This window comes from Saccopteryx bilineata, chromosome 2, assembly GCF_036850765.1.
Source record: "Saccopteryx bilineata isolate mSacBil1 chromosome 2, mSacBil1_pri_phased_curated, whole genome shotgun sequence".
NCBI lineage: Eukaryota > Metazoa > Chordata > Mammalia > Chiroptera > Emballonuridae > Saccopteryx > Saccopteryx bilineata.
Window position 1 is genome coordinate 310,482,537 of NC_089491.1, and position 26,848 is coordinate 310,509,384.

Here is a 26,848-nt window from a genome sequence, read left to right on the forward strand (position 1 = left end):
AATGAGAAGTAAAAGCTAGAATTAGGGTGAACATGGTGGGAATGGGAGGAAGGAGTGAGTCTACTAAACTGCAGTCTTACTCCAACCGCCTTAAGTGTTCTGGGACATGATGCAGACAGACCCCTGCTGCTGGAGATACAGACTAGCTGCTATTCTCATAGAAGGAGGCTTTCTGTCTGAACTTGGAGCCTGAGCTACCCCAGAGCTTTGCAGTTCTGCAGCACCACCTGCTGGCACAACTTTTGATTACAAATTATTCTGAAGACTTCAGGGCAACTGTGCTGGAAGAGGATGTAAATAGTAGGGTAAAAGTCGCTTCAGACACTATTGTGAAGAGCTAAGATGTCTGAGATGAGTGTTTGATTGTGGTGAACAGATTTTCAGTGTTTCCTAAGTAGAAACTACCAGAAATCTATCACAAACAGGAAGATGTTGTTCCTGTTGTACCTAACAGATAACCTAAGCCCTAGTTTATTTCTCCCAACTTTTACATTGAAAAGAAGGCCTTATTAGTTCCTATCAAGGTCTTATCAGAATAGGCCCTTTCATCAGTTCTTTTTTCATATCCCAGTCGACCACCACTTCCAACCCCGTTTTGAAATAAAGTTTATGCTTCCATCCTGACTGAATAAGTCATTTGGTTAGAGCGGCATCCTGATATGCCAAGACTGTCGGTTTGATCCCCAGTCAGGGTTCCTATAAGGATCAGCCAATGAATGTATAAGTGGAACAACAAATCAATGTCTCTCTCTCTCTCTCTCCTTTCTCCCTAAAATCAATCAATCAAGCAATCAATCAATTGTTTTTCTTTTTTTTAATTCATGCTTCCTTATCTGCCTCCACCTTGGGTGTCCTTTGTGTTATTTTCTTTATGCCTTCCTTTAGTTGTTAAAGCAGGCTAGTTTGTTCTTTTTGCTTGTTCACGGTAAAAGGCATTTCATCCCCCAACAGATACGGGTTTAGAGTGTCCAGTGTGCAAAGAGGATTACACAGTGGAAGAGGAGGTCCGGCAGTTACCCTGCAACCACTTCTTTCACAGCAGCTGTATTGTACCGTGGTTGGAACTGGTGAGTACAGACCTCTCATCTGTGATGGGGCACTGATGCCCGTGACACCTCGTCATGGGGATAGTTCAGAGTAGGGCATAGTTAACAGTTAATGAAGGTTAGAGTTTAGTCCCCAGCTAACTCCTAGTAACACCATTACTGTTTCTTAGATTATTGTCTGGAACTTCTGACAAGGGGTTAGCAAACTGTAACCCACAGGTCACTGTGGCTGCCATCGGTTTTTGTATTTGAAGTTCTATTGGAATACAGCTGTGCTTATTTGTTTACAAATTGTCCCTGGCTACTTTTGTGTGACATCAGCAGAATTGAGTAGTTGCGACAAGGGTGGTATATAGCTTGCAGAACCTAAAATATTTACTACCTGTCCCTTTACAGAAAGGTTTGTTGACCCCTGCTCTAAAGCATCTCAGGTCACTGCTCTGGGTAGTTCTGTTCAGTGGTATGTGTTAGCTATTGTGAAGAACTTTCTCTCTTAGGGAGATATCCTGGTGATATACCTTGGAACCCTGTGTGCACTGTGTGAGAATGCGTACCCTTTTTGTTTTTCTGCCTGCCAGCTCTCAGGATTTAAGTGTTTCATACCTGTAACTTTTCAGGTCAAGCTGTTTACATGGACTGATATCTTTCTGTTTCAGCATGATACATGTCCTATATGTAGGAAGAGCTTAAATGGTGAGGACTCTACTTGGCAAACCCAGAACTCTGAGGCCTCTGCAAGCAACAGATTTAGCAGTGACAGCCAGCTACATGACCGATGGACTTTCTGAAGCTAAAGACCACTTCTGAGCCAGGGGGTGTGGTAGTCTACTTACCACAGCTGTAAATTGTATCAAAACAAAAAAAAAGTAGATTGATTTAGGAATCGTGTAAGAAACCCCAACCCATAATATTAATGCAGAATGTTCTCCTTAAATTTAAAGTTAGTGTCTATAGATGGAATTGTGTTTACAACCAATGCTTCTTATTCTTGATTTCAGAGTGATAATTTTATAAGTATGAAACTTAATTATGTGGGTTTCCACCAGCCAGAATAGAATTAGTTCCTTAAAGTCTAGCTAGGGCCCTGCTATCTGTCATGTTACCTTGTAATGGATGTTTTCACCTCCTTGCCCAGCCTCTACCCTACCGTAAGTGTATTTTACGGTAAATACAGTGGAACCAGAGCACTAAAGTCCTACTGATGTAAAGTCATTCTCTCTCAGTTGTGCAAAAACAGATGCTCTTGGCCACATTAGCTCTTAATTAAGGTCAGATTAATTCAGGAATCTGAGACTAATGATTTTGTTTTATCTTGAACCCTCAGACAGCAAGTCAAAGAAAAATTACAGTGGGAAGGAGAAAGCAGCTTATTATATTCTTTGGTTTTCTCATTTTAATTTTTAAAGATTACTTCAAAAGATGCAGTGTCCACAGAAACCAACATAACATGTCCTAGGGGTCATTTGTTGGTAGGAATTTAATTCTGGTTCCTTTTTGTGAGGGCTGGGCAGCATGCAGTTAAAGAAGGACAGATGTTTGAAATCCTGGGTTCTGAAGTTTTTTCATGTTCCCCAACTCGCCATTTACTGTATTTTGTCCTGTGGACCTTAAAATATTTTCCTCACAGAAATAGAATGACTTCTTAGTCATCTCTGAAACCTTTCTGTTCGCTTGGTTCTGGCTGTACTTGAAAGCAAACTGATCATTGTGATCATGCCCCAAACAACTTGATCTAGGAGAGGTAGGCCTTATTTGTTTTAGCCAGTGTCCCAGGTACATGCACTTTCTGTTTGGTGCATTTTAAGATCATAAATGCCCCTGGAACCTCAGTCTCACAAAGAAATGATAGGGATCTGTAATCACTGTTGGAGCACCAAAAAGAGTGACAGAGGGGCATTATTTGTGTGGTCGTATCAGCCCTTCATAGTTTGCAATAACCAGAACAAGACCACTTTTTGGTGAGTCTCTTTCTTGGCTAGGGGCCAAGTTTTGTTGACTGGCATACACTATATTCTGATTTGGGGAGTGAGGGAAGGGGTTTAGAGATATCTTGGTACTTTAGTAGATGATAAAGGCGTAGTGGAGGAAGAGAGAATGTGGAAAAATGGCCTGCTGCATTAATAGCTTGCCTATAAAAGTTGTGACCATAAGATATGATTCAGGTTGGACCCAGAGGAAATAAAAGATTTTTTTTCATAGCTTTTAATTAAGGCTATTGAAATGTACCCTTCCCCATACACATTGTTTTTGAATGGGAGGTAAAGAAGGAGAGAGCCTGACCTGTGGTGGCGCAGTGGATAAAACATCAACCTGGAACATTGAGGTCGCTGGTTCAAAACCCTGGGCTTGCCTGGTTAAGGCACATATGGGAGTTGATACTTCTTGCTCCTTTCCCTCTTCTCTCTCTCTTTCTCTCTGTCTAAAATGAATAAAGTCTTTAATTAAAAAAAAAAAAAAGCTGGTGGGAGGTATATTGCAAATATTTAATGGCCACTGTTCACTTGTCTCAGAAAAATTGTGATAGCCTGGAAAATTTTATCTGCCTATTAAAATTTCTGGAGGTTCCAGGAGAGCCATTTGTATTTTTTACTTAAAACTAGAGAACTAGGAAGGATCTGAGTAGCTTTACGAAAGGATGGAAATGAAGTATTGGAATAGGGATTTACCTTTTCAGTATACAGAGTAGCAAGTAACATCCGTCTAAATTATCTGAAATTTTTCCTTTTTTTACTCAGAGGGCATGGCCATTTCCCAGACATCCTCCCACTTAAGGAATCTGTGGTGTTTCTTTCTAGATCAGGAGGCATCTCAGACTTCCAGGTTAATTTAAGGAGTGTATTCAGGTTTTCTAGAGAAGCAGGACTAATAAGGTGTGTGTGTGTGTGTGTGTGTGTGTGTATGTGTGTGTGTGTAGATCTATATATATACATACTTACACATGTGTAGATTTATAATGAATTTGCTCATGTGATAGGGAGGCTCAGATGTCCTAAGATCTGCAGTCAGCCAACCAGGAGAGAGACAATGGTATCATTCCAAAATATGATTCCAAAGACCTGATCATAGGTGAGTTGATGGTGAAAGTTCTAGTCCAAAAGCCAGAAGGTTCGAAACCCAAGAGGAGCTAATGTTTCCATCTGAGTCCAAAGACAGGAAAGTACTGATGTTCCAAGTCAAGCAGTCAGGTAGGAGGAGTTCTTCCTTACTAGCAGGACTGTCAGCCTTTTTGTTCTATTCCGGCGTTCAGCTGATTGGATGAGGCTCACCGATATTATGGAAGGAAATCCACTTTATTCAGTCTACTGGTTCAAGGTATTACTCTTATCAAAAAACTATCCTCATGAACACACTCGGAATAATGTTTGACCAAATATCTTGGTATCTCATGACTGAGTTAGGTTGACACATAAAATTAGCCATTACAAGAAAGAAAAATAGAAATGATGTACACGGCACAATGATCTTTATCTTACTTGTTTTGCCAAATTAACAGTCTGTCTCTAGAAATAGCTGTCTTGCTTAGAGACCTCAACACTAGGATTAAACAGTAGAAGAAAAATATGGGACGAGAAACAGTTTGCTGTGTGCATCATAGCTATTATTCCTCTTCAGTTTCAATTAACGTAGAAGTCTGAGATGTTTTTCATTCTAGGAAGGAATGGAGGAGATTCATTGGTCTTAACACCACAAGATGTCTGGGGTTAAGAGTTTGTTTCTAGGAATCCTTGCTCTTAAATGAATCAAAAACACTTTTAGATATAGTGCCTAAGGCCGAGGGCTGTATACCCCAGACTTTTCAGATGTTTCATTCTTTTATTACTGGAAGGCTTACAGACTGAGGAATCTTGGGGCCTTAATAGAAGTCAAGGGATGACTTAGCTTTCTTGCTGGTCAAAGAGAAGAGAAAACTTGTAACTTAAGAGCTTGAACTCTTAGACTTGAGGCCTTACATTCATATTAAATGACCTACCCTTAGAGTCCCATGCAGAGCTAAACAGATTGTTTTCTTCATCTTCTAGCACATAAATCGGAAAGACTTCCTAGAAATTGGTAGACTTCAAAGTTGAGAGGTTACATAGGGCAACTCTTTGTAGGCCTCCAAGTGATTATTGTTTCTCAGGTAGTTTCCAGGTGGATTAGTATGTCATGTTCATACGGATTAATTCTGGCTGGCCAGAATAGGGCATTTGGGTTGAAAGAACAGAGTGGTGACTTCTAGATGATAAAGCTCCAACATCTTTAAAGTTTCTAAGCTAATGAGTTTAGGGATAAGGAATAATACTGGTTATAACATTTTACCTTGAAGTTCCTACAGCCAGTTCTTGGAAGAGTTGAGGAACTTGCAGAATCTAGAATGACATTTTGTCTATATTGGTATAAGCTCCCTGATTCTTTTCTTACAATATTAATTTTTAAGAAAAAGAAATTATAGGTGGAGTATGTGGAAATGGCTATAAATCAAATAGCTTCCTTAGCTTACTGTAAATTTTAGTTGTCAACATTTGCTTATAATAATTGAGCAAGTGCTTATTAGATGTTTTCCTTGAGCAGTACTCTCTCCCTCTGGTGCAATAAACTCAAGTTAGGAGGAAGATTTTTGGGAAATACTTTTCCCCCAACAAGTATCATTTTGATAGTTATTAGAAAAATTATTTATGTCTTTGTGTTGCACATTTGTATACATAGGTGTGTAGATATGTATATATTCACAGACATATATATGAACATTTCACTGTAGAAGAAGAAAGGAGCTTGACCAGGCGGTGGCGCAGTGGATAGAGCGTCGGACTGGGATGCAGAGGACCCAGGTTCGAAATCTGGAGTTTGCCAGCTTGAGCATGGGCTCATCTGGTTTGACCGAGGCTCACCAGCTTGAGCCCAAGGTAGCTGGCTTGAACAAGGGGTCACGTGGTCTGCTGTAGCCCCCTCCTATCAAGGCACATAAGAAAAAGCAATCAATGAACAACTCAGATTCTGCAACAAAGAACTGATGCTTCTCATCTCGCTCCCTTCCTGTCTGTCCCTTTCTGTCCTCCCTCTCTCCCTGTCTGTCACAAAAAAAAGAAAAAAGAAAGGATATGATGGACACTGAGGTAAAGTGAACAAGGGCACAGCAGAGGACCTGAGCCTTAGTCAGATTCTCTCTTTGTATGTACGTACCCTCAGGCCCTTGTGTTTCTGTAGATCTCTGTTGTGAGACACTGTTGGCCTGGGCAAACACCCTGTTATATGGTGTGGTAAAGGGATTCATTAGAGGTAAAAGTCTAGTCGTTTATGAAGTTGAGAATAAAAGGTTTTGAGGAAAAGGTGTTCATCATTCATTGCTTCTGTATTAAGTTGAACTCAAATATAATTGGGAGGTTTTTTCTTGTTAAATTATTGCTGCAAATTGACTTCTCTTATGACTTCCATGCTTCAGTTTCTTTCTTCCTGGTGTCCATGTGCTGTCTCCTCAAGGAATACTACTTAAAAATATCAGTCTAATGATGAGGGAAACATAGGCTGTTATAAAAAACAATCAAACAGTGTCTGGGGTTTTTGGAGGTGAAGGGCAGTTAAGAGTTGATTTTAGAGCTGATCTAGGCAGGCTGCTGCGCTCTGTGAAGGAAGACAGTTTTAGGAGGAAAAGGAGCAGGGCTGGTAAATAAATAATGCTGGGGAAACCCTCCCTGGCCTCTAGTGGAGAGGCGGGACAGCTACAGTGCTGTTTACAGGAATAAACTAACCAGTGGAGATTTGGAAGTAGGAGGATTAGCAGGACAGAGTTCTCTCTCTTTTTAAAAAATATTTATTTTATTGATTTTAATGAATTTAGAGAGACAATCTCTCTAAATTCCTATATGTTCCTGTGTGTGCCCTGACTGGGGATGGACCAGCAACCTCTGTGCTTCGGGACAATGCTCTAACCAACTGAGCTATCCGGCCAGGGCAGGACAGAGTTCTCTCATTAAGAGTTTCCAAAATGAATCTTGCATAAATTATAGTATAGGGAGTTAGGAGAAAGATTTGTTGGGGTAAACATAAGTGGCTACCCTGTGGGAGGAAATTGTAGCTTATAGTAATGTCAGTGTCTCAGCACTCAGGCTGGGAACACAGGGCTGCTCCAGGTGTTTAAAATAGAATGGGTGGCCCTGGCTGATTAGGTCAGTCAGTCAGAGCGTTGTCCTGAAACACCAAGGTTGTGGGTTCCATCCTTGGTCAGGGCACATTAAGAGAAGTGGCCAATGAATGCACAACTAAGTGGAACAACAAATGAATGCTTCCCTCTCTGTGTCTCTCTAAAATCAATAGGTAGGTAGATGGATAGATTAGATGCAGTGGGTGGAATATAATGTGCACAACTGGAGATTTTCTAGGATCAAACTAGAGCCCTTGTCTGATCCAAAGACATTGAGGCTTTCATCTCTTACCTGCCAGACAAATGGAATTATATGCATTCAACTCTAAGATCTTATATACATATAAACCTTGATTTTACTTAGAAGGTGTCCACAGAAGTGGAGTCTAGATGTTGCCTTTTCTCTTTTAGCTAGGACACATATATCTGAATTATGGGATTTAGGTGTGTGGTTCTTCACATTTTCTAATAAGATGTATCATTTTTTTAAGGTCAAAAAGTTATTAGACTTCTTTTCAACAAGATGATAGTTGTAATTTTAGTATCTTGGTGAAAAAACCACATAACAGAAAGCTGCTATGGTTTCACTTATGCTTTTAAATCAATTTGTATTTATTAGTCACACCAGATTCTACATCTAGTTGAAATATAGTGTGCACTTAATTTGTGAGATATATTTGAAAACTTAATTTGCCCAAGGACACATAGCTGGTATGTTGCAGAGCAAATTCCTTTGACTTTGTGCCCTTTTTTTTTTTTAACCTCCATAAAAGAAAATCAAAAATTCTTTGAGGTTCAAGACCATCACTAATAAGGGTCTTACCCATCTCTTTCAGTCTCCTCTCTCTGTTCCCACAAACCTTAGCTCCCACGTCTGGCAGGTCCTGGCCAAGGATCACAGGTAAGGTGTCTTGTTTCCTTTTGATGATTTGCTATTTAGTTCCAGTTAAATTGTCTGTGTTCCCATATCTTTATATTCATGTAGTTCTTCCTGTCAGGGATATCCTGTCCCCTCTTCTCTGCTTATCTGTGACAAGAGGTCATCTGTTTAAAGAGAAAGGATTTATGGGTTTAGGAGAAAAAAAGGGTGCAAATACTGCTTTGGGCATTTATTTAAAAAGAGAAATGACCGAAGATGTTGACAGGTACTTAGTTGAAGGTAGACAATTGTGATCTGTGGTGCACCTGGTTTGCATAAGTCATCCTATAGCAGTGCTGTGTGGATTGCTGTTGAACACCAGACGTTCTCTGTGTCCTCTATTTTTATGCCGAGTCAAAACACTGGGTCTGGGTCTCTTTCTCTCCGATCCTACATATCTTTGCTTGTTTCCTCTTTATTCTCTAGTGGTAAATAAAAATTTCTTCCAAAAAAAAAGGTGTTCTTACTTTGTTGACGTGCTTGTTTATTTTATTATTGTTGGAGGGGAGGGAGGAAAAGTTCTCCTGGGATACAAAGACACATGCACTCACTGTTTGAGTGAGAGCTGCTTACTGGGGACTGATTTGGGAAGAAAGGCAGGTTTGCTCTGGCAGTGAATAGGGAAGGTCAAGGGATATGTCGTTTGCCCCATTTTATATTCCCCAGATTCTTGGCATATTCCCTGTGCCCTTTTTTGTTTTCCTCTGTACATATTGTATTGTGAAAGATACCAAGCTTAGAGAGTCATATTTATCTTGCTGTAACTTTAAAAAAATGTTCCTTCTGGCAGGAAGTTTTTACAGAGCTGTAGAAAGAAAAAAGTTTATATAACTTCCGCAATTTAGAATAGCAACATAATACCTCATGTAATTAATCCTGAGATGTGTGTTTGGTTTGGTGCTGATGACTAAAGAAGAAATGGAAAAGGAAGAAATAGAATGTATTTGGTTTGGGGAATAAGTTCGTAGGTTTTGTTTTTTTTTTTTGTTTTTTTTTTCTGAAGCTAGAAACGGGGAGAGACAGTCAGACTCCTGCATGTGCCCGACCGGGATCCACCCGGCACGCCCACCAGGGGGCGACGCTCTGCCGCAACCAGAGCCACTCTAGCGCCTGGGGCAGAGGCCAAGGAGCCATCCCCAGCACCCGGGCCATCTTTGCTCTAATGGAGCCTCAGCTGCGGAAGGGGAAGAGAGAGACAGAGAAGAAGGAGAGGGGGAGGGGTGGAGAAGCAAATGGGCGCTTCTCCTGTGTGCCCTGGCCGGGAATCGAACCCAGGACTTTTGCACGCCAGGCCGACGCTCTACCACTGAGCCAACCGGCCAGGGCCAAGTTCGTAGCGTTTTTACCAAAGACTTTTATTTAAACAAAATACAATAATTATATCAATAAGTTAATCAATTATATATTCGCCTTTGCTGTTTACAACCTCTTCCCACCTCTCGACCAATTTGTTGATGCCGTTCCACCAAAAATCGCCTGGTGGCCTGACCTGTGGTGGCGCAGTGGATAAAGCGTCGACCTGGAAATGCTGAGGTTGCCGGTTTGAAACCCTGGGCTTGCCTGGTCAAGGCACATATGGGAGTTGATGCTTCCAGCTCCTACCCCCTTCTCTCTCTCCTCTCTCTCTCTTCCCCTCTCTCTCTCCTCTCTAAAATGAATTAAAAAAAATCGCCTGGTCTGGTGTCAAAGAAGTTGTTGAGCCAGTTTTTAAGGACCTCTTTGTTATCGAAGGTAATGCCCTTCATATGGTTTGACAGGGAGCGGAAAAGATGGTAATCGGTCGGTGCAAGGTCCGGAGAATACGGCGGATGCTGAAGGACCTCCCATTCGAGCTCTTGGAGTGCGGCTTTGACGACTTGTGCAACATGGGGCCTGGCGTTGTCGTGAAGGAGTATGGTTTGACCATGTCGATCAGGTCTTTTCAGTCGAATAGCCTCATTCACGCAGTGTAGCTGGGCAATGTAGAGCTCCTTGTTGACCGTGGCATTCTTTTTGAGCATTTCTCAGTTCTTCATCGAATTCAGAAGGCCTTCCGCTGTGGCACGTGTCATCGACGTCCAAGTCGCCATTTTTGAACTTTGCAAACCATTTCCGTGCTGTAGACTCGCCTATGATACCTTCTCCATACACGTCGCAAATGTCCCGGGCTGCTTTGGCAGCTTTTTGACCTCGAAAAGCAAAGAAGAGCAGGTGTCGAAAATGTTGATTTTTGCCTCCTGGGTATTCCATTTCTAAGCCTCAAAACTAATAAAAAATTAAATAACTCAAAAATACAATTAACATAGTTTTGTAGAGCAGAAAGAGTTTTATCGAATGAATACTTACCCTTTGCCAAACAGCAAACAAATCATTGTAAAATAAAAGAAAATATAAAAACGCTATGAACTTATTCCCCAACCCAATATTATATGTTGTTTTATTGCTGAAGTTGCAGTTGTAATCTTTAGCAAGTATAACATCCTGGTGGAATCGGAGAGGGAGCTAACCATTGATTTCTTCTTGCTGGAAGATAGGATAATCAAAGAAATAGATGCCTGTCAAAGTTCAAGGTAGGTTTTCCATGTGTAGCACTGAATGATTGGCATGGTGACAGCACAGGGGTACTCACTGAAATTAGTTGAGCTGAGGAAGGCACAGATCCAGAAACTCCATCATCCTTTTTGTCATGTGTAAGCATGATAATCTATATAATCCCCATATTCCTCAGAAAACGTACTTTTGTTCTACTGAACACTACCTCTTTAATATTCTAGTAAGCCTTGTTTGGGCAGGGAGGATAAAGAAAAGGAATGAACTTTCCTTTTTTTTTTTTCTATTAAGTGAGAGGTGGGGAGACAGAGAGACAGACTCCTGCATGTACCCCAACTGGGATCCACCAGCAAGCCCCCTATCAGGCTATGCCCTGCCTGTCTGGGCATCTTCTCTGTTGCTCGGCAACCAAGCTATTTTAGCACCTGAGCCAATGCCATGGAGCCATCCTCAGTTCCTGGGGCCAACCTGCTTGAGCCATTCAAGCCATGGCTGCAGGAGGAGAAGAGAGAGAGAAAGGGGAGGGGTGGAGAAACAGATGGTCGCTTCTACACACCAGGCTGACACTCTACTGCTGAGCCAACTGGCCAGGGCATGAATAAGCTTTCAAAAGTTCGTTTTTTTTCACCTAGCTCAGAGAATGTAAAAGAGCTTAGAGATCTTTTTACTCTGACATAACTGGGGAGTCAGGTAGTAAGTAATAGATTGAATGGCTAAACTTAATTTTCTCAGAGTTTTTATTCTGTATGAAGGAGTAAAATTTATTTTACTAACAGAATAACCTAGCCATCTGATGGAATTTAGATTTAAAAAAGAATATGTCTATCCTGACCAGGCAGTGGTGCAGTGGATAGAGTGTCGACCTGGGACACTGAGGACCCAGGTTCGAAACCCCGAAGTTGCTGGCTTGAGTGCAGGCTCATCTGGCTTGAGCAAGGAAAGGGTCACTGGCTCAGCTGGAGCACTCCCCCCCCCCCCACCCCACTCCATCAAGGCACATATGGGAAGGCAATCAACAACTAAAGTTCCGCAACTATGAGTTGATGGTTCTTATCTCTCTCCCTGTCTCTGTGTCCCTAAAATACGTCTAAAAGGTCAGACTGCTTGATCTGCGAGGATCATAGATACAGTCACATTTCCTTTGATAGTTTGCAGTTAAAGTTTGATAAGAGTGTTAGGTGGTCCTGTTTCTAGAAATGGGAGGAGGCAGTCTCAAAATGGCCACTGCGAGGGGCTGCCACGAGAAGAGGTTTTCCCGTGCCTGTTTGCTCACCTGCTGTTGTGAGAATCTAATAAATGGGAATGGCCCAGCGCTTTCCAGCTCTGCAGTTCCTCTACCATCTGCCAGAAACTGTGAGTCTGCCTGGCCTTGGCCACCAGCATACAGGTTGCATGAGGTTAGAATCGCCATGTAAAGCCTAGGCCATCATACAAATTCTTCAAACAAATTTATTAAGAGCCTACATGTGCCTGGTACTTTTTCTGTAGTTATTAGGGTAAACAAGAGAAAGTCCCAGCATTTACAGACCTTAACTTCTGGTGGTGTTCAAACTGGTTGTTACTGATTTGAGGAATGCCTAAATAAAATGGAATTACAATGCCTAGGACAGGCAAAAATCTATTGGTTTCTGATTATACAAAAATGTAATGGCAAAGCATTGTGAACCCTGGTTCATGTTGATGAGTGGTGCTCAGAGGACTGAGGTAGACGTGTTGAGTTTAATCATTCTGAACATCAGTTTGCTGAAGAGCAGCATTGTTCATACCTCACCCCCAAACCAAGTCTGTCTCTTGTTCATTTGCACATACTAACTTCAGCTTGTAGCTCTCTGTTTAGTGAGTAGAGGCAGCTCTATTTACTTGCCTCACAGGCCTTTTCTAATAAGTCTGACCTACCCAAAGGAAAGTCTCATTCATCCATCTTTCCCTAGTTAGTATGAAATCTTTAGTCCCTTTGGATCAATTTTGCCCTCATTGGTTCCATGTTTTTCTGTGGACAGTAGGGGTTAAGAAGTATTTCCCTCTCCCACTCAGCTTTCTTTCTACCCTTTTGCAGAATTACCTAGATGTCTCTGCTTGGCTTTTTTTTTTGTATTTTTCTGAAGCTGGAAACGGGGAGAGACAGTCAGACAGACTCCCGCATGCGCCCGACCGGGATCCACCCGGCATGCCCACCAGGGGCGACACTCTGACCACCAGGGCGCGATGCTGTGCCCCTCGAGGCGTCGCTCTGCCGCGACCAGAGCCACTCTTAGCGCCTGGGGCAGAGGCCAAGGAGCCATCCCCAGCGCCCGGGCCATCTTTGCTCCAATGGAGCCTTGGCCGCGGGAGGAGAAGAGAGAGACATAGAGGAAGGGGGGGGGGTGGGGGTGGAAAAGCAAATGGGCGCTTCTCCTATGTGCCCTGGCCTGTAATCGAACCCGGGTACCCTGCACACCAGGCTGATGCTCTACCGCTGAGCCAACCGGCCAGGGCCCCTGCTTGGCTTGTTTAAGGTTTATCGGAATATACCTCCAAGGGCTACCGGTCTGGTGACCTGTTGTAGGAAGCTTGAACTGAGTGTGCCTTTACTATGACTGAACTCACGGCATCCTGTTTGATTTAGTCCCATCACTGTGTAGTTAGTTCCCTGTCTCTGGTTCAAAAGAGAATCGGGATCAGGTACAGAGGTTTCAGAAATCATCAGTACTTCCTTTTGCATCACCTCAGAACATGCTTTGGTATCAAAGTATATCTCAGCATAATTCATTGCCCAAATAAGTATTTTTAAAAAGCCTTTTGGGTGATGATATACTTTAGCAGCAATAAGTAAATAGGGAATCTACTGTTTGTCACACTGGGGGTGCAATAAGCCTACCTTGAAGGAACTCTAAAGTTATGCCAGAGAGATGGATAAAATAGCTTAGTCACCTGAACGTGGATGTCACCAGTTCTCATTTAAAAACTGTTGGAGTGAGTTAATCCTAAATTAAAATCTGGGCTTTGGAATAGATTTAGATTTTTATCCACTCCCCTATTTACTACTCGCTGAGTGAATTTACACAAATTTCTCTTTGAGTTTAAGTGACAAGAGTAAATAGCTTTCTCAAAAGACCATGAAGGTTAAATGAAATATCATTAATGCCTGGCACAGTGAGCACTCAGTAAGTGGTAGACATTGTTTATTGATTTTGTTACCCATCTGGCCTCAATTCATCTTCCAAAAGAACCTTATTTCCGCCTGACCAGGCAGTGGCGCAATGGATGGAGCGTCGGACTGGGATGCAGAGGACCCAGGTTCAAAATCCTGTGGTCGCCAGCTTGAGCGCGGGCTCATCTGGTTTGAGCAAAAGCTCACCAGCTTGGACCCAAGGTTGCTGGCTTACTCAGTCTGCTGAAGGCCCGTGGTCAAGGCACATATGAGAAAGCCTTGTTGTTCAACTAAGGACTCGCAACGAAAACTGATGATTGATGCTTCTCCTCTCTCTCTGTTCGTGTTTGTCTGTCCCTATCTATTCCTCTCTCTGACTCTCTGTCCCTGTAAAAAAAAAAAAAAAAAAAAGAACCTTATTTCCATGTTTGGTGAGCATCCATATGTGCTAATACTTAAATATGCTGAGACAATGAGAAAGCATTGTATCTTACACAGAACCTTCACAAGTAGAAATATTAGGACATGAGTACCAGATTACAAGGAACAAGAGAACATTCTGTTCTCCAAGACTTAGCGCTGTGCCTGGGGTGTACAATACTTACTTGTTAGACGAATGAAAGAGGGGTTTCCACTAGTGAGTGAAGTTAACTGGAATAGTACTAAGTAGTGCCAGGCTAAAGTATATTAGGTTTTGTCCCATACACAGTTTAAGGCCATTAAAACTGAATGGTGGTGCATTGTGTACAAATCAGTATTTTAGATGTCTGGTGGAAGTATGGATTGGAGCCAGAGACTATATTTTAGAGGTGATGCACCATTTTCAGGCACAACTCAGTGCCAGGCCCTGAGGTTAGTGTGGGAGATAAAGGTGAGTAAGATTGTTGTGTCTCAAGGGGCTTAGCAGTTTAGGAGACTACTGGAATGTTTTAAGTGTAAGATTATGACCTGGGAAGCACTTGGAAAGAAACGAAAAAATGTGGGAAAGAATTAGCAGTACTTATTAGTAACTGGATGGGGGAAGAGGAAAAAGGAAGAACCAAAGTTTTGACTAAATTATGGACAGAAATACAGTTTCAGGAGGTTAGGTTTGAGTTTGAGGAGATGGTAGAGCATTCAGGAGTTTGGAGCCCATTTGTTAGTGGGAATGTTTAATTGAAACTTGGAAGAGTTTAGAGCTGAAGAAGTTGATTTGTGGGTCAGTTGTAAGGAAGTGCAAATTTAAATCATGAGGTTGGATGAGAACTTGCGAGCGATAAAGTGAAAAGATAGAAGAGGGGATGTGTCTTGGGGAATGAATTCTCTTGTTTGAGAAGTGGGAAGAAGAAATAGAGGCATAGAGGAGAGAAAAGAACAGCCAGAACCTGACCAGGCAGTGGCACAGTGGATAGAGCTTTGGCCTGGGACTCTGAGGCCCCAGGTTGAAACCCCCCAGGTTGCTAGCTTGAGCGTAGGATCATAGACATGACTCCATGGTCGCTGGCTTAAGCGAAGGGTCACTGGCTCATTTGGAGCCTCTGGTCAAGGCACATATGAAAAAGCAATCAATGAACAATTAAGGTGCTACAACTATGAGTTGATGCATCTCATCTTTCTTCCTTTCTCTCTCTCTTTCGCTAAAAACAAAAATAGCCAGAAAGGTAGAAAAAAAAAAAGGAAGCACAGTCACAGAAGTGAATGGAGATGGGAGTTGATAGGATGGGAATGGAAGTGCTCAATGCTATAGCTAAGTCAGAAGACATACTGGGAAGCAAGGAAGAAAAATACGTATCAACCTAGACTGAAGTGGAAAATTTGGATTAACTACTAACCACAAGAGAGGATGAAAACATTAGTTAAAAGCTCTGGGCCAGTTTTCTATTTTGGGTGTGTATGCGATTTACACCTAGTTTTGTTTGTTTGTTTTTTTTTTCTTTTTTTTTTCTTTCTGAAGTTGGAAACGGGGAGAGACAGACAGACTCCCGCATGCGCCCGACCGGGATCCACCCGGCACGCCCACCAGGGGCGATGCTCTGCCCACCAGGGGGCGATGCTCTGCCCCTCCGGGGCGTCTCTCTGCCGCCACCAGAGCCACTCTAGCGCCTGGGGCAGAGGCCAAGGAGCCATCCCCAGCGCCCGGGCCATCCTTGCTCCAATGGAGCCTTGGCTGCGGGAGGGGAAGAGAGAGACAGAGAGGAAGGAGGGGAGGGGGTAGAGAAGCAAATGGGCGCTTCTCCTATGTGCCCTGGCTGGGAATCGAACCCGGGTCCCCCGCACGCCAGGCCGACGCTCTCCCGCTGAGCCAACCGGCCAGGGCCTGTTTGTTTGTTTTTTGAGAGAAAGGGATAGACAGGGACAGACAGGAAGGAGAGAGATGAGAAACAACTATGTGGCACCTTAGTTGTTCATTGATTGCTTTCTCACATGTGCCTTGACTCAGGGACTCCAGCCAAGTCAGTGACCATTTGCTCAAGCTGGCAACCTTTGGGCTCAAGTTAGCGGCCATGGGATCATGTATATGATCTCATGCTCAAGCCAGGTGAGCCTGTGCTCGAGCCGGAGACCTCAAGTTTTCAAACCTGGGTCCTCAGCCTCCCAGGCCAATGCTCTATCCACAGTGCCACCACCTGGTCAGGCTATACTTAGTTTTCTTAAAAAATAAGAAATATACTAGACTGCTCACAAAAATTAGGGGATATTTTATAGCTTCATATTCATTTTTAAATATCCCCTAATTTTTGTGAGCATCTTTCAAAAATCATTATATTATAAAATTTAGTTAATGTTTATATAACTTGTATTCTGTAAATGTTACTTATTTCAGAGTCATGTTGTGTGCTATGATTGTTTCCTTTGGTAAAATTTAATGTTTTCCCTGGAGATAATGATCACCTCTTTTTTGAAACCAGTAGTTTTCAATATTCATCTCTTTAGACCTTCATTTGGTCTGTCATAGCCGTCAGAGACAGAATTCCACTTTTACCCCTAGGGAGTTTCCTTCTGGAATCCCCTTTCCCTTGCTCTCTTTTAGACTAATTGTTCTTTTTTGGCCCTTTTCATTCTAGAATTTCCTCCTCTCCTTTCCTCTATTATATTCCTTGCTTCCAGGATCCCATTTTATACACTACCAATTCACTTCCTAGTTTTGCTGAAGCACATTCTCTGGTATCTTCTTTTAAAAAAGGTCACATAGAAGACACATTTTTTCTTTTTTTGAGTCTTTGCATGCCTGACAGTGTCTTTGTTCCTTCCTCGTATTTAATTGGGAGTTTGGTTAGGCATGGAATTCTAGGTAAAACGTAGTTTTCAGTTTTGAAGGTTTGCTCCATTGTCTGGGCATGTAGGAACAGAGAGTCACTCTGCTGCGCACATGAAGAAGTGTGTGAAGCTGAGACTGGAGTGGTCATATTTAGGTTGTCCCAAAGTAGTAACATCAGGGGAGCACAAAATGAAGGGGATCTGCTGAGATGTTTGGCTCTGCTGCCCCAGGGAGATTGAGACAGTAACTGGGGTTGTGTTGGCTTTTTGGTTTTTGTTTCTGGAACTAATGAAAGCTGTCTATACTTCTTGTTGTATTGTTTTCCCCTTTAACCTATGACAGCTTGAATGGTTTTTTTGTTTTGTTTTGTTTTGTTTTTGTTTGGGTTTTTTTTGTGACAGAAGGACAGACTGGGACGGACAGGCAGGAATGGAGAGAGATGAGAAGCATCAATTCTTTGTTGCAGCTTCTTTAGTTCATTGATTGCTTTCTCATATATGCCTTGATGGGGGTGGGGACTACAGCAGAGCAAGTAACCCCTTGCTCAAGGCAGATACCTTGGGCTTCAAGCCAGCGACCTTTGGGCTCAAGCCAGTGACCATGGGTTCATGTCTATGATCCCATGCTCAAGCCAGCAACCCCGCGCTCAAGCTGGTGAACCTGCACTCACGCCAGCTGAGCCCACACTCAAGCAGGTGACCTTGGAGTTTTGAATTTGGGTCCTCTATGTCCCAGTCCGATGCTCTATCCAGTGCACCACCGCCTGGTCGGGCTTGAATAGGTTTCTGTTTCTTCTTTAAGACAACCATCTTTTTTTTTTATCTCAGATCTCTCTCTCTCTATCCTTGCCTGAAGGCTCTGTATCTATATTGAGAAATATAGCCACATCTCAGAGCTCTGTTGGGAATCAGGAGTCTGAATTATAGACCTCTGTCTGCATTTACTGCCTGGTCAGTGAGTAGCATTAGACAAGTTGCTTTATCTCCTTGTGACCCAGTACAAGGATAACATGCAAATTCATGAAGTGTTCCATGTTTTTTGTGGACTTGGGCACCTTAAACCTGTATAATAATTATGTTAACCAGTGTCACCACAATAAATTTAATTAAGAATAAAATAAGCCTGACTGGTGGTGCAGTGGATAGAGCACTGAGGTCACTGGTTCAATTCCTGGCCAAGGCACATATGAGAAGCAATCAATGGAAGCACAACTAAAGTGGAGCAATGAGTTTCTCTTTCTCTCCCCCCTCTCACTCTCCCTACCTCTCTTTCACTAGATAGGTAGATAGATAGATAGATAGATAGATAGATAATAAAAGGAGAAACAATCAATAGGTACATAACTAAAGTGGATGAGTTGATACTTTTTTCTCCCTACCTCTCTATCACTGAGTGAGTGAGTGAGTGAGTGAGTGAGTGAGTGAGTGAGTGAATGAATGACTAAAAAGATGTTTCAGATTTAACTACATTTTAGCTAATGTGCCTAAGGGAGAAAAATCATGGGATCCATTACTTCTCACAAGTCCAGGATTCTCCCTGATGGCTGTCTCTGCTCAGGGTAATTGGGGAATCCTCACCACCAAGCTCATGTCTATAATTGCCAGCAAAATGACCAGGGCAAAGCAGCCTCTGTCTGATGCCATCAGTGTCCTGCATGTTGTCAGTGGCTCCAGGAATTCGAAACATATGTTGGCTCTGGTGATTTCCTTGGCCTCACTTTCCTGAAAGCATGGGGAGTCCTAGATAAGGCCTTCAGGGCTCCAAGACCATTTCCCTGCTCAAAGCAGTAGCTGCTGCCGCCTTGTATTTGTTTGTTTGTTGATTGCTTTTAGCAAGAGAAGAAAGGAGAGAGAGAGTCAGGAACATCGATCTGTTCCTGTATGTGCCCTGACCAGAAGGAGAACAGGCAACCTCTGTGCTTTGGGATGATGCTCTAACCAGCCAAGCTATCTGGCCAGGGCAGCACTAGCTTCTGTTGGCTAGAGTCTAATGGAGGTGGATGAATGCTTGGGTATGATAAGTGAAGTGAGATAATAAATCAAGTGAGATGTACTGGAGAGAAGAGATGGGTAAATAGAGATGAGACACTCTAAAAGTGTTTTCAGATTATTTTTTTCTAAATTAAATAGGATTTCTGGGTCAAAGAATAGGAACATTAAAAAGTATATATGTTTTAAAAACTATTATCAGAACCTCCTCTAAAAAGGTAATTAGGATTCAGATGTTCAACAATAATATTTGAAAATGTGCATTTTTTTTTCTTTTTTTTAGTCAGAGGAAGGGAGGTGGAGACAGACTTCCACATGCCCCCCAACCGGATCCACCTGGCAAGCCCACCAGTGGACAATGCTCTGAGGCTCTTGCTACGTTGCAACTGGAGCCATTTTAGCGCCTGAACTGGAGGCCATGAAGCCATGTTGGTGTCAGGGGCCAACTCGCTCTAATCAAGCCATGGCTGCAGGAGGGAAGGAGAAGAGAGAAAAGCGAAAGGGGGACGGGTGGAGAAGCAGATGGGCACTTCTACTGTGTGCCCTGACTGAGAATCAAACCCAGGATATACACACACCGGGCCGACACTACCACTGAGCCAACTGGCCAGGGCTTGAATATGTGCATTTCTTTATGCTCTTGCTAGCACTGGATATTATATATCTTTTATAATTTTGCCAATGTGAAGGATGAAAAATTAGATAGGTTTTACTTTGCATTTCCATGACTAGTGAGGGTGAAGATCTCTTCAGATGTTTATTGGTCATGAACATTTCCTTTTTTATAAATTGCTTGTTCATATTCTTAGCATGTATTTTTTAAAACCAACTTTTAGGAATTTTTTCAGTGTTAGGGATATTAATCTGTCTGCCATTTTTTTTTTTTTTTTCATTTTTCTGAAGCTGGAAACAGGGAGAGACAGACAGACTCCCACATGCGCCCGACCGGGATCCACCCGGCACACCCACCACAGTGCGACGCTCTGCCCATCCTGGGCGTCGCCATCTTGCTACCAGAGCCATTCTAGCACCTGAGGCAGAGGCCACAGAGCCATCCCCAGTGCCTGGGCCATCTTTGCTCCAATGGAGCCTTGGCTGCGGGAGGGGAAGAGAGAGACAGAGAGAAAAGCACGGCGGAGGGGTGGAGAAGCAAATGGGCGCTTCTCCTGTGTGCCCTGGCCAGGAATCGAACTCGGGTCCTCCGCACGCTAGGCCGACGCTCTACCGCTGAGCCAACCGGCCAGGACCTGTCTGCCATTTTTTAAAACAAGTATTTCCTCCAGTGTGTTGTTTGTCTCTTGACTTTTCTTTTCCATAGGAAAAAATTTACATTTGTATATTTTCTTTTAAACCTTTGTTTTCTGTATTAAAGTTTTCCTCAGGCTGACATCATAATTTTCTTCCAATATTTTTATTATTTTACCTTTTATGTTTATATCTTCTAACCCTAGCTAAAAAAAATTATTGCCATATCAAGAAAAATGCAAACTGAACAAAAACCAAGATAAAAAAGATATCTAAATTTTCATCAATAGGCAAATGGTTGAATAAATTTTGACTCACCCATACAATAGAATATTATAGTATATTATTAAAAAATGAGTTCTAGCCTGACCAAGCGGTGGCGCAGTGGATAGAGTGTCGGACTGGTATGCAGAGGACCCAGGTTTGAGACCCCGAGGTCGCCAGCCTGAGCATGGGCTCATCTGGCTTGAGCAAAAAGCTCACCAGCTTGGACCCAAGGTTGCTGACTTGAGCAAGGGGTTACTCGGTCTGCTGAAGGCCCGTGGTCAAGGCACATATGAGAAAGCAATCAATGAACAACTAAGGTGTCGTAATGAAAAACTGATAATTGATGCTTCTCATCTCTCTCCATTCCTGTCTGTCTGTCCCTATCTATCCCTCTCTCTGACTCTCTGTCCCTGTAAAAACAAACAAACAAACAAACAAAAAATGAGTTCTATCAATATGGGCCTAAAGGGATGTCCATAATATACTATTATGTTTTAAAAAGACAAATTTTAGAGCTATGTATATAAAATATATATTATTGTACATAATTTAAAAAGTATTGATTGATTTAAGAGAGAGTGGAAAGGAGAGAGAAACACTCATTCCTGTATGTGCTGTGACCAAGATTGAACCCTCAACTCGGGTATATTGGGATGGTGTTCTAACCAAGCTATCCAGCCAGGGCCATTTTTATTTTGAAAATTTTTCTCTGTAGATGTTTTTAAAAATATATTTAAATACTTTTGTAGTTTATAACTTTTTGAATAGGTAATTATACTCACAGAGTTCAAAATTCAAAGAGAGGGATACACATTAACCTGGGATGCTGAGGTCCCAGGTTTGAAACCCTGGGGTCACTGGCTTGAGTGGGGGCTCATCTGACTTGAGTGCAGGTTTACCGGCTTGAACATGGCATTGTAGACATGATTTCATGGTCTCTGGCTTCAGTCCCCTGGTCAAGGCACAAATAACAAGCAATTAACAACTAAAAGTGATACAACTATGGATTGATGCTTCTCATCTCTCTCCTTCCTCTCCCTGTCACTCTGTCTCTAATAAATAAATAAATAAATATTCCTTACCCAGAGTCAAACAATGTTGCCTGATTATGTGGATCCTTCTAGATATATTCTGTGCATATATGAATAGTTCCATATTTTCCCCCTTTTTAGAGAGAGACAGAGATGAGAAACATCAACTTTAATTGTCTATTGATTGTTTTCTCATATGTGCCCTGATTGGGGGGGAGGGTGAGTGCTTCAGCTGAACCAGCGACACCTTGCTCAAGCCAGTGACCTTGGGCTCAAGCCAGCAACCTTGGGGTTTCAAACCTTGGGTTCTCAGCGTCTTAAGTCAAGACTATCTACTGTGCCACCACCTGGTCAGGCCATATTTTCCCTTTTTAAAATAAAGAATATACTGTGTACTATATTTTGCTTTTTTCCACTTGCATATATATCCTGAAGACCACTCTATATCAGTACATAAAAATTGCTGCACAATATTCATAATTATGTGACTTCATTGATACAGATTCATATTAATGAGCATTTCAATTATTTCTAGTTTTTTCCAAACCCTACTGCATGAATAATTATGTACATACATTTTACAAATGATGAATCTCTAGAAGAGGCATTATTGGTCAAAGAGTATATGCATTTGGTATTTTGAATAATGTTACCATATTGTCCTCCATAGAGGTTGCATTAGTGTACATTTCCTCACACCCATAACAGTAACATGATGATAATTTTAGAGGTTTTAAAATGGTCTCAGTGTACCCCTATGCCAAGGCTGTGGGTGGGTGGAACAACAAATTGATCTTGGTCTCTCTCTAAAATCAATAAATTTGCCTGACTGGGCAGTGGCACAGTGGATAGAGCATTGGACAGGGATGCAGAGGACCCAGGTTTGAGACCCTGAGGTCGCCAATTTGAGTGCGGGCTCATCTGGTTTGAGCAAGGCTCACCAGTTTGAGCCCAAGGTCACTGGCTCGAGCAAGGGGTTACTCAGTCTGCTGTAGCCCCCCCCCCCCAGTCAAGGCACATATGAGAAAGCAATCAACGAACAACTAAAGTGCTACAATGAAGAATTGATGCTTCTCATCTTTCTCCCTTATTGTCTGTCCCTCTCTCTGTCTCTGTCACAAAATAAATAAAATTAAAATGCTTTAAAAAAAGAATTTTAAGGCCTGACCTGTGGTGGCACAGTGGATAAAGCGTCGACCTGGAAATGCTGAGGTCGCCGGTTCAAAACCCTGGGCTTGCCTGGTCAAGGCACAAATGGGAGTTGATGCTTCCAGCTCCTCTCCCTTCTCTCTCTCTGTCTCTCTTCTCTCTCCCTCTCTGTTTCTCTTTCTCCCTCTCTCTCTCCTCTCTAAAAATGAATAAATAAAATAAATTTAAAAAAAAATAAAAAAAGAATTTTAAAATTAATAAATTTAAAGAAGAGTCAACCAATGGGGGGAGAGAGAATCAACCAATGAATGCATAAATTAGTGGAACAAGAAATGGTTTCCTCTCTAAAATCAATAAATTGTTTTAAATGGTCTCAGTGTTGTTCTAATTTATAGTTCTCATCATGATGGAGGTTAAGCACATTTTTATGTGTTCAAGAGACAGTTCTCCCCTTTCCATGAAATTACCAGTTTTTCTATTGAGTTGGTGTTTTTAGATTGTTTTGTAGGAGCTCTTTATGTACTCAAAAATTAGTCTTGTGATAGGAGGTAGAAATACTTTTCTAGTTTCTCCTTTGGCTTTCCTGTGTTTTGGGTTTTTTTTTAATAGATTTTAAGGAGAGACAGACTGACAAACAGAAACATCAGTCTGTTTCTGTGTGTGCCCTGAACTGCGATTGAACCAGCAATCTTTGCATAATGGGTTGACACTCCAACCAACTGAGCTATCTGTCCAGAGTTCTACAGTGGCTTTTGTTTTGCAGAAATGGTTTTTGTTTTGTTTTGTTCTCATAATTAAATGTATCATTCTGTTCTTTTACTTTGATGGCTTTCAGGTTTTATTCTCCCAAGGTTTCTTACAGTACTTTTATTTTTTCACTTATTACAGTAAAATTTTGAGTCTTTATAGAATTTACTTTGATAGAAAGTATAAGGTACAGCCATAACTTAAATTTTTTCAGGCTAATCACAGTGATTCTATGGTAGGCAGTTAGATAAGAGCAGAGTAAGAACTACAGGCCAGGCACCGACATCAGGGCGGGAAGCCCCAGGTGCCTAGCAACAGCCAAAACTGGGAAAACAAGGATCTCACCCCCAGGGTGACCTTTCCTCCCTAAATTGGTTATGTGGTTTATATCCCCTGATTTCATATCACTGGTTATGGAATTTGGACCCTCCCCTGACATATTGCTAGTCATGTGGTGTTAGACCCCCATGAGAGGAAAAACAAACAAGAACTCTGGAGAATAGTTCTTAAGCATTAACCCTCAGAGGTAACATCTAGGCCGTAGTTGTGTTTCAGCTCCAGGCCCAGAAAAGCAGCAAAACCAGATAAAGGAAAGCCAAGGCTGATCTCAGGACTGGATACATTGATTGACTCCCTTGGCACTGATCAATCAATGAAGACCACGACCCTAAAAGACACACTGGAGAGCTGATGAATATTCTATTGAGATCCTCCTGGGACCTCCCCTATAACCCCTTCCCTTAAAATTCCTTAGGATAGAGGTCCCAGAAAGCTCTCCCTCCCAGGAGCACACCCTTGCTTCCCACCTCCTTCCCTCACCCTCTTTCCCGCAGGTGCATTTTTCTTGCCCCTCTCTCCTAAACTCCAGGCACCCCACAAGATGTGCAATCAGGGGAGCAGTGGTCAGCGGCAGCTCATCCTGGGCTAAACTCTTGAACCTGTCTCCAAGGTTCCCTTTCCTCCGCATGGCTAATAAATTATTTCTTTACTTGCTGCACTTTGTCTCTTGATTGAATTCTTTCTCTTACAAAAACAAGAATTGAGGTCTTATTGTTCCTCCTGTAGCAATTGCAATACCTTTATTTGAGTAAAACTTCTTCGCATCATTGACTTGAAATGCTTTGTAATACACCTATGTCTGCATGCCTATTTCTGTATACTTATTCTGTTTGTATATGTGCCTGAAAAATTAGTAGATTGATATATTAATTCTAAGAAAATAATACAGCCTGACCATCAACCTGGGATGTTGAGATCCCTGCTTCAAAGCCCTGAGGTCACCCGCTTGAGTGTGGGCTTGCCAGCTTGAGTGTTGGGTCGCTGGTTTGAGCACAGAGTCACTGGCTCATCTAAAGCTGCCCTCACCAGTCATGTATGAGAAGCAATCAATGAACAACTAAAGTGACTGCAACTATGCGTAGATTCTTCCCATCTCTTTCCTCCCTTCCTGTCTCTTGCTCTATCAAAAATCAACTAAAGCCTGACCAGGCGGGGCACAGTGGATAGAGCATCGGACTGGGATGTGGAGGACCCAGGTTCGAGACCCCGAGGTCGCCAGCTTGAGTGTAGGCTAATCTGGTTTGAGCAAGGCTCACCAGCTTGACCCCAAGGTCGCTGGCTTAAGCAAGGTGTCACTCGGTCTGCTGTAGCCCCCTGGTCAAGGCATATATGAGAAAGCAATCAATAAACAACTAAGGAGCCACAACGAAGAATTGATGTTTCTCAACTCTTTCTGTCTGTCTGTCCCTCTCTGTCCCTCCCTCTGTCTCTGCCACAAAAAATAAAATCAATTTTAAAAAATGTGTACATTTATTAATATTTTATTTTAAAATGTGTAATCATTTTTTATAGATTTAGAATGTTTTCCACTCCAAAATATGTCACTTCCTGATTATTTTAGACTGGTTAGCTTTTTTCTTTTTTCTTTTTCTTTTTTTTAATTTTTATTTATTTATTTATTTTTTTACAGAGACAGAGAGTGAGTCAGAGAGAGGGATAGACAGGGACAGACAGGAACGGAGAGAGATGAGAAGCATCAATCATTAGTTTTTCATTGCGCGTTGCAACACCTTAGTTGTTCATTGATTGCTTTCTCATATGTGCCTTAACCGCGGGCCTTCAGCAGACCGAGTAACCCCTTGCTGGAGCCAGCGACCTTGGGTTCAAGCTGGTGGGCTTTTCCTCAAACCAGATGAGCCCGCACTCAAGCTGGCGACCTCGGAGTCTCGAACCCGGGTCCTCTGTATCCCAGTCCGACGCTCTATCCACTGCGCCACCGCCTGGTCAGGCTCTTTTTTCTTTTTTTGACAGAGACAGAGAGAGGGATAGATAGGAATGGACAGAGAGGAAGAGAGAAAGAAGCATCAACTCTTTGTTGTGGCACTGTAAAGCCAGTATCCATCACTGCCACCCGGCCCATGCAGGTTTGCATTGGATTCGGACAGACAGTAAAGAAACAACAGAGCCGAAAGCTGATGGGCCATCATCTTTAATCCTAGCTTGCACCCGGTGGGCAAGTAAAAACACACACTGGGCTCCAAAACTCACTCATTCAGTGCTCACAATGCTACTGATTTTATCTGAGTTTCCTAGAATCAAAAGTTTCTAGCTCACCAGACTTATTCACCTCTGTTCCCCATCTCCTTCCTTCTCCCTGCACAAACTGCACAAACTGGCTTCTTACTCAGCACTCCACCATCTTGGCTGCTTCTCCTGGCCTCTTCCACGTGGCCTTTCTCTGCTCTCCTCTCTAATGCTAATCTCAGGAACCGAGAGAGCAAGCTCCCAGTCTGCCTCATTTTATAGTGTAGAAATCAAAACCTTTAATCCAATATACAAATAAGGAAGACTCTAATACAAAGTCATTTATCTGAGGCATAAATGAGATTCCTCATAAGAGTGTACCACCCTACATCAAAAAGGGTGGGAAAGGCTTAGTCCCAAAACCAAGCCCCAGGCTACAAGGATCCTGCCTGCCCACAGCCTGCCCCCAACACACATTAATATAATTACGTCCATCCCAAGAAGGGCAACTAATATCTGGACAAGGGGCTTCCACGTGGGCAGTGCCATCTTTTTTTTTTTGTATTTTTCTGAAGCTGGAAATGGGAAGAGACAGACAGACTGCCGCATGTGCCCGACTGGGATCCACCTGGCACGCCCACCAGGGGGCGACGCTCTGCCCACCAGGGGGCGATGCTCTGCCCCTCCAGGGCGTCGCTGTGCTGTGACCAGAGCCACTCTAGCGCCTGAGGCAGAGGCCAAGGAGCCATCCCCAGCGCCCAGGCCATCTTTGCTCCAATGGAGCCTTGGCTGCGGGAGGGGAAGAGAGAGATAGAGAGGAAGGAGGGAGGGGGTGGAGAAGTAAATGGGCGCTTCTCCTTTGTGCCCTGGCCGAGAAACGAACACGGGTCCCCCACATGCCAAGCCAACACTCTACCG

The 26,848-nt window shown here is 42.7% G+C and overlaps 1 protein-coding gene across 4 annotated transcripts in view; it reads left to right on the forward strand.

Moving 5' to 3' along the window:
* The window catches only part of RNF115 (ring finger protein 115), a 109,654-nt gene that overhangs the window by 74,755 nt on the left and 8,051 nt on the right, over window positions 1–26,848 (forward strand). The window contains exons 8-10 of one of the 4 annotated variants that reach the window (XM_066261717.1): window positions 952–1,067; window positions 8,001–8,065; window positions 19,252–19,794. In XM_066261717.1, the coding sequence (XP_066117814.1) occupies window positions 952–1,067; window positions 8,001–8,065; window positions 19,252–19,369 (299 nt within the window). In that variant the 3' untranslated portion in view covers window positions 19,370–19,794. Of the gene's footprint in view, window positions 1–951; window positions 1,068–1,702; window positions 6,816–8,000; window positions 8,066–9,840; window positions 10,563–19,251; window positions 19,795–26,848 lie in introns of those variants that run through there. The other 3 variants (XM_066261719.1, XM_066261720.1, XM_066261718.1) reach the window with 3 other exon arrangements.